At 38.0% G+C, this 15200-nt stretch overlaps 3 protein-coding genes across 5 annotated transcripts; all 3 read right to left on the bottom strand.

Moving 5' to 3' along the window:
• Nucleotides 1–350: 350 nt before the first annotated feature.
• On the bottom strand, nucleotides 351–2073 carry LOC122411512 (uncharacterized). Of its 2 annotated transcripts, XM_043420357.1 has the most exons (3): nucleotides 1324–2073; nucleotides 644–810; nucleotides 351–568 (listed from the first exon to the last, which is right to left on the bottom strand). In XM_043420357.1, exons 1-3 carry the CDS (start codon nucleotides 1985–1987, stop codon nucleotides 413–415), a joined length of 987 nt encoding a protein of 328 aa, XP_043276292.1. In that variant the 5' UTR covers nucleotides 1988–2073; the 3' UTR covers nucleotides 351–412. The 2 variants fall into 2 exon arrangements, with proteins under 2 accessions (XP_043276292.1, XP_043276291.1); XM_043420356.1 differs by having other exon boundaries at nucleotides 351–810.
• A 270-nt stretch (nucleotides 2074–2343) lies between these two features.
• Nucleotides 2344–11035, bottom strand: PKD (serine/threonine-protein kinase D3). 2 transcript variants are annotated; one of them, XM_043420351.1, is made up of 10 exons: nucleotides 10219–11035; nucleotides 9301–9591; nucleotides 8422–8759; nucleotides 7482–7761; nucleotides 7242–7396; nucleotides 7000–7061; nucleotides 6794–6923; nucleotides 6482–6614; nucleotides 6218–6400; nucleotides 2344–6043 (listed from the first exon to the last, which is right to left on the bottom strand). In XM_043420351.1, the coding sequence occupies exons 2-10, from the start codon at nucleotides 9563–9565 to the stop codon at nucleotides 5097–5099; spliced, it is 2493 nt and encodes an 830-aa protein (XP_043276286.1). In that variant the 5' UTR covers nucleotides 9566–9591; nucleotides 10219–11035; the 3' UTR covers nucleotides 2344–5096. The 2 variants fall into 2 exon arrangements, with proteins under 2 accessions (XP_043276286.1, XP_043276288.1); XM_043420353.1 differs by having other exon boundaries at nucleotides 6794–6917.
• A 658-nt stretch (nucleotides 11036–11693) lies between these two features.
• Fbxo42 (F-box protein 42) lies at nucleotides 11694–14605 on the bottom strand. The gene is made up of 6 exons (XM_043419554.1): nucleotides 14207–14605; nucleotides 13768–14114; nucleotides 13354–13511; nucleotides 12974–13244; nucleotides 12762–12895; nucleotides 11694–12665 (listed from the first exon to the last, which is right to left on the bottom strand). The coding sequence occupies exons 1-6, from the start codon at nucleotides 14328–14330 to the stop codon at nucleotides 11942–11944; spliced, it is 1758 nt and encodes a 585-aa protein (XP_043275489.1). The 5' UTR covers nucleotides 14331–14605; the 3' UTR covers nucleotides 11694–11941.
• Between the last annotated feature and the right edge of the window lie 595 nt (nucleotides 14606–15200).

Genomic DNA, 15200 nt, shown 5'->3' with positions numbered 1-15200 from the left:
TTTTGTGAACCTTTTTATAATCCAACAACATAGAAAAAGCGTGATTCATTATTTGACTATTGTATAATTGATTTATTTATTCCGAGCCGCCGATTTGGAGCAAACCTCACGCATCAACGGAACGCCGTTTCCCGCGATTTTGAAGCAATTCCATAACCAAAGAAATCACTCCACACTCCACCACTTCTCCCACTTTTCTTTGCGATATATTCCCCCCACCTGGCAGTCTTGTGATCGTGTTATTTGGACACCTCACCATCAGTGGCGGCGCTGCCATCTCGAAGTATGATTGAACCGATTGAACTATAAAAAGCTGTAATTCAAATATTTGAAATGAAAAAGCGCGTAGATTTATGATTTCGTGTTCATTTATTGAGCAGTTTTTTTTACTTAAATGCGAGCATTGAATAAATTATTGTGAATTTTTTTTTTTAGCAAATTCCTCAAGATATTCGAGTATTCTCGCGGTATCCTCCGTCAATTGGTCAGTCGATCTTCTGTTTCTGTTGAACAAAACCGTCGCCGTTCCCGTATTCGTCCCATTGTTGCCCAAATTACGGAACAGCAACTTTGAAACAAAAATATTCCGATTGTTGTCGTCTGATAGGAAAAATGAGTGAAAAAAAAAAACATCTCCAATTACCATAACTAATTGGACGAGATAGACAGCAAAGGTTAAGAAAGCAATCGTCATTAAGGCACCCTCGAGTGAGGGGAAGGCAACGCCCTTCTCGTGATCGTCCCATCCGTGATCGCCTCGAGATTCGCGCTTTTTTCTTACAGGATTAAAAACCGGTACGAGTCGGTTTTCTAAAAAAAAAAAAAACAAAATTAATTTACTCATTCGTTCGAACAAAAATTTCCATTTTTCGCTCCCGCCAGCTTTTAAAAGCAAAAAGTTTACACGGGCTCCAGACTAACCTATCACAATTCCACTTTTGCAAACGCGAGCCCTACAACGAAATCGACAACGACCAAATCTCTCTAAAATAAAATTTTACCCGCCTGTATCGAAGCTTTTATTTTGCGAAAAAATAGGAAAAAAATGTACAAAAAAACTTCTCGACACATCCGAAAAAATTATTGACTTTTGAAAGACGTCTTCCATCCTCTTCGATAAAATTTTGACAGAAAACTGAGCAACGCCGTAAGAATCGTGCCACTTAACTCTACTTCCAGTTCAGAATGTAAAAACCATGAAACGATTGTACTTCGACTCGTCGCGCTCTCAATATCGAATTTTCAGTCGTTCCTACAGAACGAGAGTACACAATTCGCAGCAATTCACACCGCAAACAATTAATTGAAAATCAGTGTTCTCACCGATTTCACTGAGAAGAGTTTTTTCAAAATTTTGTAGAAAATGAATTTTCCCCTCGACGCTAGTGGATTGAGATTGAAGAATGGCGTGAACTTTTCGGAACAATTCAATGGGTATGAAGGTCATGAAACTGTGCTTTTTCTCAGTATCGTCAACTTCCGGTTCGGAGATATTTTCCTCGGTTTTGTCGAAAGAGGCTTCGAAGGGTTGGTCACCTTCGAGGATGATTTTGTCGTTGGAATAAGTCGTTGGAACCGTAACACTCGGTTCCTCTTCAGTTTCGACACCTCCGGATTGGTCCCCTTTGACACGAGCATTCGTTATTATAACCCGAGTGCTGTCCGCCGCAAAAAGACTTTTTGGCGTCGTAAATATTTCCGAAGTTTCAATGACGTTCAAAGCGGACACAGTCGTCGCTAAAACTCCATGCGGCTGTTTGAACTTTTCTCGAAAATGCTCATCCGCACCGCTCGCGTTTCCATATCCGTTGATTTTAGGTCCATCGCGATTGTCCAAAGAGTGTTTGTGTCCACGATCGTACTTGGTGAATGGGATTCGGTAGACTCTGTTGTTGTCCGAAAACTGAGGAACTTCGACCCACTCGGCGATCGTTGTTTTCTGCACGATTACAAAAACCAAATATATTAATACAATTTTATGAAACATTTTCGTTTTGATTTTCACACTGCGACCGAAGAGAACACGAAAATTATAAAAACGCAAGGTGTTGGCTGTCAGGTCCGATTTTAGCTACTGACCGTATTTTAGGTGTGACTTGTGACACGCTTTGTTGAACGCCATTATTTCAAGCAGAAGTTCTGCCGTTAAAGTGTCACAGAACGATCTTTCCCATTTTTCGTAGCCCCTTCGTCAAACGGTACTGTCTCCGTTGTGAATTGCCTTAATTTTTTTCATCTTAAACGATAAAGCACAACGGATTTGTGTTATTTTGTTTTCTTCTTTTCCTCCTTTTTCCTTTTTTCATATTTTGGATTATAAAAATAATGCATTTTAACAACGCATTTAAATTGGTAAATAACATTTACGTTTCGTGTATTTCAATACAGTCGAATAATCTCGTAAAATTTATAATTTACTTTAAAACTAATCCGTGTCCGAAGTAGCATGTTCAGACGATTCGTGACGAGTCGAAGAATATTTCGAGCTCGAATATTACCCGTTCTTAGATTTTTTATTTTTCTTTTCGTTTATATATATAATAGTCTGTGCTAATTTCAATTCAGATCTCTCGTTCTACAAACGATGCAATCGCTTCGAGTGTGACATTAATAATAATAAAAAATGTACTGGGTGGAATGTTTGCTTTTTCAGATTGAATGAGAATAAAAAGTTATTTGGAATGATTCGTCGCGGTAAATATCAGACACGGGAGAAACACCGTTGTTTGCAATAGTTACTCTCTATTCGAGGGATTTACAATGTTCAACGTTAGCATATATCCCTTCTATAAAGCAACGCACTTGAATCCAATAAAAGGTGTCGCTTATTTCGACGTAACAAAAAAAAAGCTTAAAGCTCAATTTCCTAAATTATTTATGTAAATGTTTGATTTGTTTCGTGGTAACAAACTTTTAAATAAAAATTCATTATATAAAAAAGCACTAAATAAATTGCGACACGTAACGGAGAGTATTAAAATTAGTCAGATCCCACAACCAGGTCACGTATTGTACGTTTCGTTTTCAATCGATTGAAATATATCATGATTTTCAACAGAAAATTCTTAACCTACGCAATTTTTGTTCGTATTGTTACTGGTTTTCCTTCGCTTCCTTCTTTTCATTACATTATTTCACGTTATTTTAACTTTTTTAACGAATAAATTGGCTGTTCCAGTCTGTGCGATCCTCGTTTTGTCAAGCAAGCGGTGATCGCTCACGAAACGAGTTTGCCTAATCGAAAAATATTTTCATTCATCACGAATGATGAAAATCGTTAAAATTTCTCGTCTCTGCTCGTATAAAATTTGAGCTCACATTTTTCTTTTCTCCTTATTCTACGCGCTCAATGCAAAAGTAATTTGGGAAAATTCCTTCGATCATTTTCAACGATACACTCATTAAGCACAATCGACAACGATTGAGTGAAAAATCGTTGAAAAATATTCAATTTTTCTGTTGAAAATTATTTGATGGCAATACACTCAATATTTTTTCTAGCAGTCCGAAGCTTTTCAGTATTTAACAGCCAAGCATCGCAGATCTTTGATTTTAATTACAGGACAAACAGTGTATTGCAGATTTTTCGTACTCCCTAATCGAGAATGTTTATCGTCAAATCTTTTCTCATAAAAAGTGATGTTATGTTCATTTATTTGAACATAATTTGCCTCTCGTACGTATTAGAGAAAGCATCCCTAAGTGAAACGTTCCTTTGAATCGTCACTGCTGTGAGTGGGTTCTTAAAAATTACGAGCTTTGTGCTTTGAGACGAACTGGCAGATGAAATAAAATTCATATTTTAAGATCTAGCGAAAAACGTTACTTCCAGTCGACGAAAATTGGCACGACGGTTAAATTCTAGAGGAAAAATAATTCCACAGGTTCGTTAAAACTTGGCAGTGAACCAATGACAAATACGAAAATTAAAAGCCTCGATTTCTTATACGAAATATTCAAAATGAACTGAATTCTGAAATTTTATATTCATTTTTTGAGGTTTTTCGATCCGGCTCGCCGAATAATTATTACGCAATTCTTCCTACAAACAGGAAATGTCTGGAATGAAGATTAACGCGGAATGCACAAACCCTTTCAATAATTGGATAATTCGTAAGTTTTATACTCGATTATCGGAAGACTAAGAAGCCAAAGAGTGATCGCGGCTCATCGTGAGAAAAAATTCAACAGAAATGGGCGCTTGTTTTGCCAATAAAATGAATTTTAAAAAATTTCCAAATTGATTTTTCAATGCATCTTTTAATCTAAATTAATCTTATTTTCAATGAGATTATTATTAATTATTATCAAAGATTTTTCAATTCTCTCATTGAGATGATGCTCGTAAGCCCGTGATTTTGAAATTCCTTAAAATTATTATTTCGTTGTAAATCGTAATTTTCAATGATTTTTTTGATATCCGAACTTCTTTAATCTCTGAAAATGCAATTCAACGCCGCATGGGTCGTGAAACCTCGAAAATTTATACATTATTCAAGGCCCAAGGCCCTTGTTAATCTCTAGAGATCATAAAAATCGTCTACAATAACTAGGGCAAAGAGATTAACTCGTAATATCATTGAAATATTGTTGCCTGATGCATTTTTTCCCATTTTTTTGTTTTCCTAGAGGCAAAAGAAGCTTCAAAGATGATTAATTTTCAAGTGAAGAAGTTTAGAGGCCGCTTGTGACGAATGAATAGAAGTGAAAATATTTTTTGTCACGTTGCACGAGCCACCAATCACCGTCTAGCTATAAGATACTGTTATTTTCAGATCTAAAAGTGTTTATCGCGCGCGAAATAAATTAATTTGCCGATTCAACTGTACTATCTCTCATATAATCTTGGTTATCTAATAAAAAGATTTGTTTTCACTCGATAACGGTGATACGGCTTTTCGGAAGGAGATATTTTTCTCAAGTCCGAGATTCTCGTGAATCGTGGCCGTATTCTTCTAAGATTGTTCGTTTTATTTTATTCTTTATCAGGCACGAATGAAGCGGCGTAACGTGGCCCGAGCGCTGCGAGCCCATCCTTTTTGCAGCGGTTGAGGATTCGTCGGTGATTCGATGTTCACGTTAGGCAAATAGTTGTGTCATGTACGCTGACCGGCGTAAGCCATCCATCGGGGATCATCGCTTTCGTGGGTCAAATAGCGCGTGCCAACTTGTACCTCGAGTTGTCTCAAATCGCACCAAGTTTGATAATCCTGGAGCCAAACGTGCTGCAAACTTTTGTCAACGGTGTAACGTTTTCTCTGTTTAACTTGAAGCAAATTGTTTATCAGATCGATAGCATCGGAGGATATTTCTTTCCACGGATTCGGGGGATACATGAAGCCGGCGTTTTGTATTTGTTCGTTAATGTCCTCGTCCTCGTTGAATGGAAAAGTTCCACTGAGCGAGACGTAAACGATTACGCCGACGCTCCACATATCGAGCGAACGGTTGTATCCTTTGTTGCGTAAAACTTCAGGCGCCAAATAAGCCGGTGTGCCGACGACGCTTCGGCGAAAACTTTTCTCACCAATTATCCTTGCGAAGCCAAAATCGCACAGCTTCACTTGCGTGAAATCGCTGTTACTGCTCAGCAGCACATTCTCCGGCTTCAGATCACAGTGCACGATGTTTTTGCTGTGCAAATGTTTCAACGCTACAAGAATTTGTGTTATGAGAAATTTCGTTATTCGCTCACTCAATCTTCCCCGCTCCGAATTCAATATCATCTCCAACATGTCGCCTTTCAACTTCTCCATTACGACGAATATTCTTTCCGGTGTCTCGAACATTCTTTCGAGATTCACTACTCCACTGTGCGAGAGATTCTGCAATATCGCCACTTCGTTCTTCAATTGTGCCTCTTGCTTCGTAGGAAAACGCAACTTATCGATCACCTTGATCGCTACCGCGCGCCCGGTTTTACGGTGCGCTCCTCCATACACGATGCCGAACTGACCGGAACCCAATACTTCGTCGGGAAATATTTGATACAACTGCGACATGTCCGTGACGTTCTCTTCCGGCTCGGTCGATTGTTCTTGATCTGTGGAAAAATCAGCAATAAAGTCAAAAACTCAATAATTCTTTTCGTTCAATCAATCAAAGAGCGACAACTCAAATTTTAGTAGTGTTCGCTGGTTCACAAGGAGATTTTCTGTACATGAATTTAATGGATTTATAATGATCGAATGAAAATCGGAGAGGATATCGAACTCACTGGCAAGTGCGTTGGTGACCGGCATGAGAGCTTGCCGAATGCTCGTTTCCCACGTTCTCGCCAAATGAGCGCCAACTCCGCTCTCAGGGGCAGGAATTTGGCCACCGACTCCAGCCCCACCTTCTTCCCCAACGTAGTAATCAACATTTGCAGTTCGTAGCTCAAAACAGTGCGTTGACTCCGCTGAAATTCAATGCCAATCATTGACATTTCGGTTCACGATAAAAAATCCTTGGTGCGTCTTGAATTTCGTCAGAAACTTACGAGTGAGCGGTGACCTCGCGGTTTCGATACCCAATATTTCAGCGAGAGGTATTTCTCTGTAATACTTTGATCCGCTATCACTTTGGAAGAGCGTTATCGATTTCGAATCCAAACGCCAGTAATGTCTCCGCTTCTAAAATTTTTCATTTTATTGAACAAAAGAGTATATCGATAATCCACGTTTTCTTCCGGACAATGATTTCAAAAAAACATGCCACGGAAGAAAAAAGCTTCTCGAAACCAATGAATAATCATAGTTTTTCAAAGCTCTCGGATTATATTTTTTTTGTTATTTCCAATGATAATTTGTACCGTGCGATCGCGATTAGTGAAATGGACCATCCATCCTTCCTTGAGAACTTTTGAGCCGCGTCTTTTTGTGTGCTTGACACTCTGAACGATTCGCATAAGTGGAATGTTGTTGCTTGGACTCGAGCTGCAACTGATAATCGTGAAGAAAGATACCATAAAGTTGAAAAATTGAAGGATAAATGGATGGAGTTAGTTTCGACATTTACCTGGATGGGCGGGATTTGCGAGAATCGTCGGACGATGCGTCGTCCCGGATTGGCACTAAATCCTGTTTGGGAAAAAAGTGCATTATTGAAAACGAGCATTGAGCCAAAATCTGAAATTGGAGGGTTCGCGATTCGAAACTGTTTTATACGTAACGATATTGATGCATGAAAAAAAGTTTTCAGTCAGAAATTCAGAATGAGAGTATCATGATTCGGAGGATCTTTACGAAAAATAAACAGACCGTTTCCCCGTTAATTTTATTTTCTTCACACGCGTAGGAAAGTTGGGAAGGTCGCGGTGGGGATTCTGCGTCACTGTCGCCATCGCCGTCCTCATTTCTACCGTCGAATCTCCCTTCGTGCTCGCTTCCCACATCGCTGTCAGGGTACTCGGCTCCTGGTCGTACGCAGATGGAAAATATCTCATGAAAGCATTTCACAAATGTAGGATGAACATTCCCAAATCGAAATACAATAATTACCGCCCGCGTCCTTGGGATTCTCTCCCGTGCAATCCTTCGGTATCTTTTCAACGCATTTTTTGTGTGCGTTATACTGACAATCTTTGCACTGCAATCCCTGTTTGAACAGACCACGTAGGAGCTTTTTGCACAGTCCACAAACCGTTGGTCTCGTGTAAGTATGAACAACAAATGTGTGAGGAATCTTAATCCGCGTTGCAAGCTCGCGCTCGACCCAAACTGGCCGGCCACCCAGTGACGGAGATCGGGACTGTTTCGGTGTTACGATCGCCGGAATGAGCTGCAAAACATTCCAGAAACGTGAAATATGCAATTGAAATTAATTTTGAAAACATTTTTTACTCCAGACTCCTACAATGTTTCATGACGTCATCCCGGAATTGAATACCTTCAGTAGAACCTCTTAAATATATTCTCGGAAGTACTCGAACTTTTAATTCAATTTTCTCAGACGAGAGAACAGTACAATTAATCGTATTCGACGACTCAATAAATATTTTGTTAGTAAAATGTTAATGATTAGTTTTTGGAATAGTCGTGAGAGCTCGAAGTGAAGGAAAAGAATTTCACTGTTTGCGTATAAATGCGTATAATTTATTGTGTAGAGCAAAGTTTATAAATAAAAATAATTTTTTATTAATAACTCCATTTAAACTAATCGAATGATCTATGATAGATTTTTCAGATCTGTTTCAAAGTTTATGAGTATAAACTTTGAATTGGAAAAGAATATTTATCTAATTTGTATAACCGGAATGTATAAGATGTCTACTAACTTAATTAATTCGTCGATATTTTTCGTCTTATATTATTTTGCGGATATTTAAAAGAAAATTATTTATCCGTATGATGTTGGAACACCGGTCCTTAGAAAGAAAAACCATTTCGAAAGCGTAGCTCAATTTTTTTTTGTCATTTTTCTCCAAATATTGTTTCGTACCAATGTGCTGTTGTTCTGGCTCGTAGTATTCGTTGTGCTCACACTCTGATTGTCGTCGCTAGCGCTTATCAAACTGCTTGTGGAACCCTGACTCGGTGAACGTGGCACGTTCAATAGCGTTGAGCTCCGTCTTCTTTGGTTTGCATCTTGCAAACAGTTGTTCGGTATCTTAATAACGCATCTTTTGTGATAGTTCATTCCGCATCCTTCACACTTAAGACCTTGTCGCACAAGCCCGAAAAGCATCTCACCGCAAAAGTCACAAAATGTTGGCACCTTATAGGAATGCACCGTCAGAGCGTGGGGACGTATTACTACTTCTTCGCTTGGCACTTGGGCTGAACAACAAAATCAAAATCTCATTAATTTTCAATAAGAAAGGGATAATATTGACACATTCAAATAAAACGAGTTTTCAGGAAATATAATATTTCATTCCAAGAAAAAATTTCCAAAATTACATTTTATAAATAAAATATTAATTACACATTAAAAATTTTAATCACACCTCTCAATAACATGAACCATGAAAGCTGATGTGTAAGTGTTAATTGACTTAATAAATAATTTTTGTTTGTTCTGAACCGTGTGATTTTAGTAATTTACAATTTGAAATCCTGTTAAATGTCAATCCAGCATCCAACTTATGCATTCTAAAATCTTCTCAATTGTTGGTGACAATATTTGAGTTGAAAGTTCATGTCAATTTTCATATTAACTAACGAGTGTAACAACAATATTTGAACTTTTTTAATTTTTTTTTCTGAACTTGAATTTTCCAGTTTTTCCTTATATATTTTTGTGCTCTACTGATTGTGGATTATATATTGATTGAAAGCTGAGCAATTGAAAAAAACTGTGAGAATTTTGGTCACTCACCGGTCAAAACAATTTCAACCAGCGTCTCGTCAACGACTTCCGTGGCATTTGTTATAAGCTGAAGTATATTAGTTGAACTGTAATCATGTTTGAACAACAGCAGTCTTTCAAACAGCTGAGTCAAGCCGTGGTCCGGACATTTGGTGTTTATGAAATCACAGGCATATTCCTTGAGGGTTTTTAACGTTAAGGCACTAGCCTCCACGCTAACTGTGTCTCGAAGGAGACCAAATTGAAAGAGAAACGTTACTTCTGGTCCCTCCATGTTTTCTTTTTCAACTATCTAAAATCCTGAAATAGAATATAATCAAATAATAATAAAATCTAAAGAATAAGGAGAAAGTAAAAAAAAATGAAAAATAGAATTTTCAATAGTCCCAATAACTATGTAAACTAGTTCAATAAATAAAGCACTATGAACGAAACATTCATTAATAACAGCAATAACGATGATAGAAATAATTCGTAAATTTTGCAATGAAAAACATTGGATAGAACATTTTTTAATCATAATTTGAGCAATGTGCACATTTCTACAACAAAAAATAAAGTGGAAAAATTCCAATAATTGAGGAATCGATTGTGGTATTTGTTACCGGACATATGCGTACTACCTGCCGGCGTGAGTAAACGCGTTCATGCGAAAGGCAAAAATATGTGAGTTAAAAAAACTGGATTTTTAAGACTAAGACAAAGGAGGGATTTGGAACGATCGACAAGAAAAAAATGAAGAAGACTTGGGTGAAAGGATTGTTCGGAAACGCGATCCTCAAGACCCGCTCAGTGTGATGACACACATTTAATTCGTCGTTGATGACATTTTACAGTTATCTTTTCTCGATCCCATCAGGGGAGAAAGAGACAGATGGACCGATGGAGAGCGAGAAAGAAGAGAGAAAGAAAAGGCGAGACACCCACCTTGCTCCTCAGTGCTCAGCTCCGGGGTTCGCACGTAACAAGCACTTCGAGAAAAAAAATCGCGGAATGCGACGTTTTTTATTGTTCTCATAAAACTCTCATTTTTTTGACACATTCATTGAGATTCGTTATTCACCAAAGTTCGTGCGTTTTTGTTGTACGTGTTGGTCGTCGGACCAGGAGACATCACCACCGCGAGACCGTAACATCCCGTACACACTGACGTCTGACGTATACCGTAAAAAAATGGGAATACACTCTCTGCAGTACTGAATGGTAGGTTGGTACAGCCAGTACCAATCAGGTTGTGAGGAAGAAGGAGTTACGGAGGTTTTTGATGTAATCGTGAGGTCACTGTTGCACACATGCTTAAAAACATGAAATTTTACTAGTGGGGAGAATTAATGATTGCAATCACAACGAAATAGGATTATTGGTTCCCGTAGCCACCAGGTGTCGCTTTTCCAACCTGTCAATTCAAATTAATTAGCAGTTCCGCAATTGCATACATTTCAATTAATCCTATCATACTAGCTAATGACTGTATGCAAAATTTATGCCCATCTCAATTTCAATACTTAAAAAAATATTAGTTTTTAATATATAAATTTAAATATCGTACATGTGGTGATTGTCGGATCGAATAAATCGACGCTTGTCAAAAATCAGTCAATTGAAAAAAACAAAAACGAAAATCCGTCTGGAGTTGTCTGGTTTTATTATAAGAGTATGGATCAGTCGACTAACCTCACTTGGAATTTTTGAAATTGAAATTCTCTGACACAGTTTGACCAACTACAAAAAGACGACTCTGTCAGTCGATTTTTGCCATCGTCCTGCTTAGGCTGACAGAGCCTTTTTTTAATCGGTCAAACTGTGTCAAAGATGGTCAAAGAATTTCGATTTCGAAAATTTCAAGTGAGGTTAGTCGACTGATCCATACTCTTAAAAAAAAAATGATCAACTTCACACGAATGTCTTCGACTAGCAACCTCAAAAAACGAATGTGGTTTTGTTTCGGTATGAAAAGACGGAGAGATGTTTATTTTATCATCGAAATGAGAAAACAATATTGATTCAACATCCAAAAAAGTCATGAAGTCTTCCAAACCTGGAATGATGTTTCGTTTTCAAAAGTACTGCCCGGAATATTGATTCTTGAGAAAGTAAGAAATCCACTGAAAACGAGGTTCCTACAAAAATCGTCTGAAGAAATTTTCTCGTTCAGGAAAGTCGTACTCGTACACAGCAATTGTTAGCAGAGTAAAAAAACACCTTTTGCTAACTATTAACGTTGTGTATACCCTAATCACAATTCAAATATCTTGTGCATCTCGCGCGTCATCTTATTTTTCATCTTTTAGTTATCATTAACGTTCAAACTTGAAGCTGATTTGGAAGTAAAGTTCACAAAATCTCTATAAAATCCAGTTGAATCATGTTAAATGATGAAATTACTCTCGTCCTAAAACAAATCCTGTTCGTTAATGTTTATAATTTATTTTTGTCATTACGTTGATTTTTATATATATATATATATGAACAGCTGCTCGATTGATAAATACTATTTATACAATTTAACAAAATTGGAAAAAGCGATCAAGGATAGCTGACGAAGGAAATTGATTTTCATAAATTTAAGGCTTACGGTACTTCGAAATATTCGTTTTGTGTGCTTTCTTCGTTTTCTCTTTTCTTATGTTTAAAACTTTCATTTTGATTTTTATATAATATAACGCGGAGGATTGAGAAAATAAAGCTCGTTGAAAACCTCGGAATCGTCAGTATCAGTCTGGCCTTGAATAGTAGCTTGTTCTTTCCTTATACCACCGAAAACTATGAGTTCACCACGTCCAAGGACCAGGGAATAGAGTATTCTTTCATCGGGTGCTGTACGATCGTTTTGCTTCAATTTAACCCACGACGCGATGCGCTCCTCGTACAAGACTTTTGTAATATCAAGCACGAAGATCGCCAACGTATTTTCACGCTTTTTCGCTACTCTTTGGTGGTTATTTCTACGGCTTTGTATTCTTTCCTCCATTCGACGTAATGATTCCAATTGTCGTTGGCGATTTAACGATGGATCGTTTCGGACGGGCTCGTCACGAAACGCCGCCATGCTAAAATGATTGTCTATGCAGGGCAAACGCAATATCGGTGGATAAGATTGAAAAAATGGTTCTGTTGGTGAAGACGGTGAAGTTAAAGTTCGTAAATGCTGACCACTCGGCTCAGTAGGAAAATTCGGAGCTCGCATTATCGAAACGCTACGCTCCGCTGGGGAAGAGAGTGATCTCATTAGGGGAACATGAGACTCCGTTGGTGCGGGAGGAGGTCTTGATACTGGAACATTCGCTTCCGGAACAATCGGTGAATATCTTCTGAAAAGACCTTGACGACCGTTCACGTTTTCGTCACGATCTATCAGCGGTTGATGATTTTGCCTGAAAGCAATATTCGGAAAATTCAATAATTTTAGTAGACGAATTTTGAGACAGACGACGGTCGCGAATGAACCGAATTACTTGAAATATACGAACCGTTCTTTTCGGGGCACAGGAACTTGTGCTTGAGCTGTAACGGGTCTTTGACAAGCCATTTTTGTTGATATACTCATGTCACTGGCTCGGATTTGTCGTTTTTTAATACCGAGAACTATCACGTAATTTCCTACCTAACGAAGAAAAACAAGAAAATTATAGAAAAAATACACGATCTCTTGAAAGGGGAGGAAGAGCGAATGTGATATTACTTTGCAGGATTGATGACACCATATAATTGTCGGTGCCCATTGGGCGTTACGAATATTGACTTTCTTCCACGTCCAGCTGATGCCCTCCATCGTTAGTAACCAAACGTCATTCATGGCATCGTTGGGACCAGCGCAGCCTCCCAAAACCAGTAGGTGCTTTTCGCTGATTTTTATTTGTGATTGACCATATCGTGGATGAGGCTTTGTATCAGACGTTGTTTGTTTGTGCCAGCAATACGTGTCCAAGTTCAAACACCAAATGTCGTTGGAGCTATGTCAGAATGAATTTGCATGAATACACAATGAAAAAAGGGGATTCCAACTTGTTCTTTTTTTGCACTATTTAGATTTCGTTATTTTTCAAATATTTGTTGTCTTACACATTCGTTTTGCAAACACCTCCAAAAACTACCATCAGATTGCCATGGATTGTTGCAGAGTGTGCTGACATTGGTGGTGGACCTCCTAGAGTGTTAATTGCAGCCCATGTATTAGATTTTGTACAATATTTGTGGAGCTCATCGAAAAGATTCACTTGCTGAAAGAACACAAAAACGGTCGAATTAGAAAAACTTTGATGGATCTTCCAGCTTGAAAATCATGAATTGGTATTGAAATAGTTTCTGGACAAATATCCAACTATCAGTGTTTTTAATGAATTCATAGAATATTCAATAAAATAGTATGTAATATATTCTACAAATGTTTCACTAATGCAAAATTCAACTGTAAATCAGAAAAACCTTATGCAACTTATGGATAAAACTGTTTCCCATTAAAACCATTAAACAAACCTGATGATGAGGAAAAGGAGACGGATGTGACCATCCCCCAAATAAGATAAGTTTGTTGTTATGAAACAACATAGTAGCACAAGCTTTAGGCGACGGATAGCTTCCCAATGGTACAGGCCTAATCCATTCTCTCGAGTGTAAATCCAACCTCCACAAGTCATTGAAAGTTGTACAGGTTGCGGTACAACCACCGAAAACCCACATAGAGTTTTCATGAGCACAAGCAGAATGCGAGTGTCTTTTGCTTATGGGATGATGATGTTGATGAATGAGCGGACAAGAGTTCCAGTAGAGGGAACCGTAAGCAACGAACTTCTGAAAATGAGCTTCTTTGTGCTCCAACATATCTACCCGAATAGAATAAAAATACCAAATCAGTGAAAATGTTAAAATTTATTTAAATAATTAGATTTTCGAATAGATTGTTAGGAAAACTTACTCCTCGCAACACGACACCATCTTTTACAAACGAGCATGCATTCCTGTAGATCCTTATAGGGTGGAATTAAATTAAGAATATATTCCAGTATTTCATCCGGCAAATCGTCTATTTCACACTGCATTTTTCCTCCTCCTTTGTCTTATCTTCCAATAACAATTGGTGTCAATGAAAAAAAAGTAATTCTTCTTTTTATCACGTCTTCACGCTTGAAATCATGAGAATTATTTGATGAGCACTCGGGTCCCATTTAGTGAAAAGCACAAAGCTCTCGACATGTTTATTTCCAAAAAAAAATTTTATTCTCCTATATGAGAAAAACGAAAAGAGCTGGTACAAAAGTGCTTGCACAGTTGACACCGTTGACACAGTGCTTGTGCGCATGATTACTATTTCAACCGGTAGATAGCGCTACGATCGTTTTCGAGCTGTTGCAGCGGAGTCGTCAAGCATTTCATGTAAAAAATAAAAACTAATGAAAAGTTAACAGTATTGTTTGGAATACATTCAAAAGATTTGAAATCGTAATTTAAAAAAATGTCGAATTGCGTACTTTAATTTTCATCTGAGTAAATAATCGATAATTTAACGATTTCGACAGGCTATTCTTTTGACATTTCTTCGTTGCGCTGGCGCTGCCAAACTCCCTTGGCAGTTTGGCAGCGCTCGTATCATCCGACGCCCCTGGATTATATGTGAGCTTTCGGCCTGCATCAGTCGTTGTTATATCGACGCATACACAACACGGGTATGACGCATATTACTGCATATTACCCACCGTGCATATTCCCCATTGAAGTTTTACATTGGCATCACTGGGCTTGAACACGAAGATTCATAGAGAGGCATGATACTAATAGAAAATATTTTTCTGTTTTATCATTCGTTATTGTAGTATACAGATAGAGCGTCGGGTTGTATTTTTTGGAGTCAGCAGTGCTGATCACTCGCTAGTTCAAATATTGAAGTGCTGCATGAGCACTTGAATATGAAT

Source organism: Venturia canescens, chromosome 5 (genome assembly GCF_019457755.1).
Source record: "Venturia canescens isolate UGA chromosome 5, ASM1945775v1, whole genome shotgun sequence".
In the NCBI taxonomy this organism is placed as follows: domain Eukaryota; kingdom Metazoa; phylum Arthropoda; class Insecta; order Hymenoptera; family Ichneumonidae; genus Venturia; species Venturia canescens.
The sequence above is the reverse complement of the archived record's forward strand: the minus strand, read 5'-3'. Positions and strand labels throughout refer to the sequence as shown.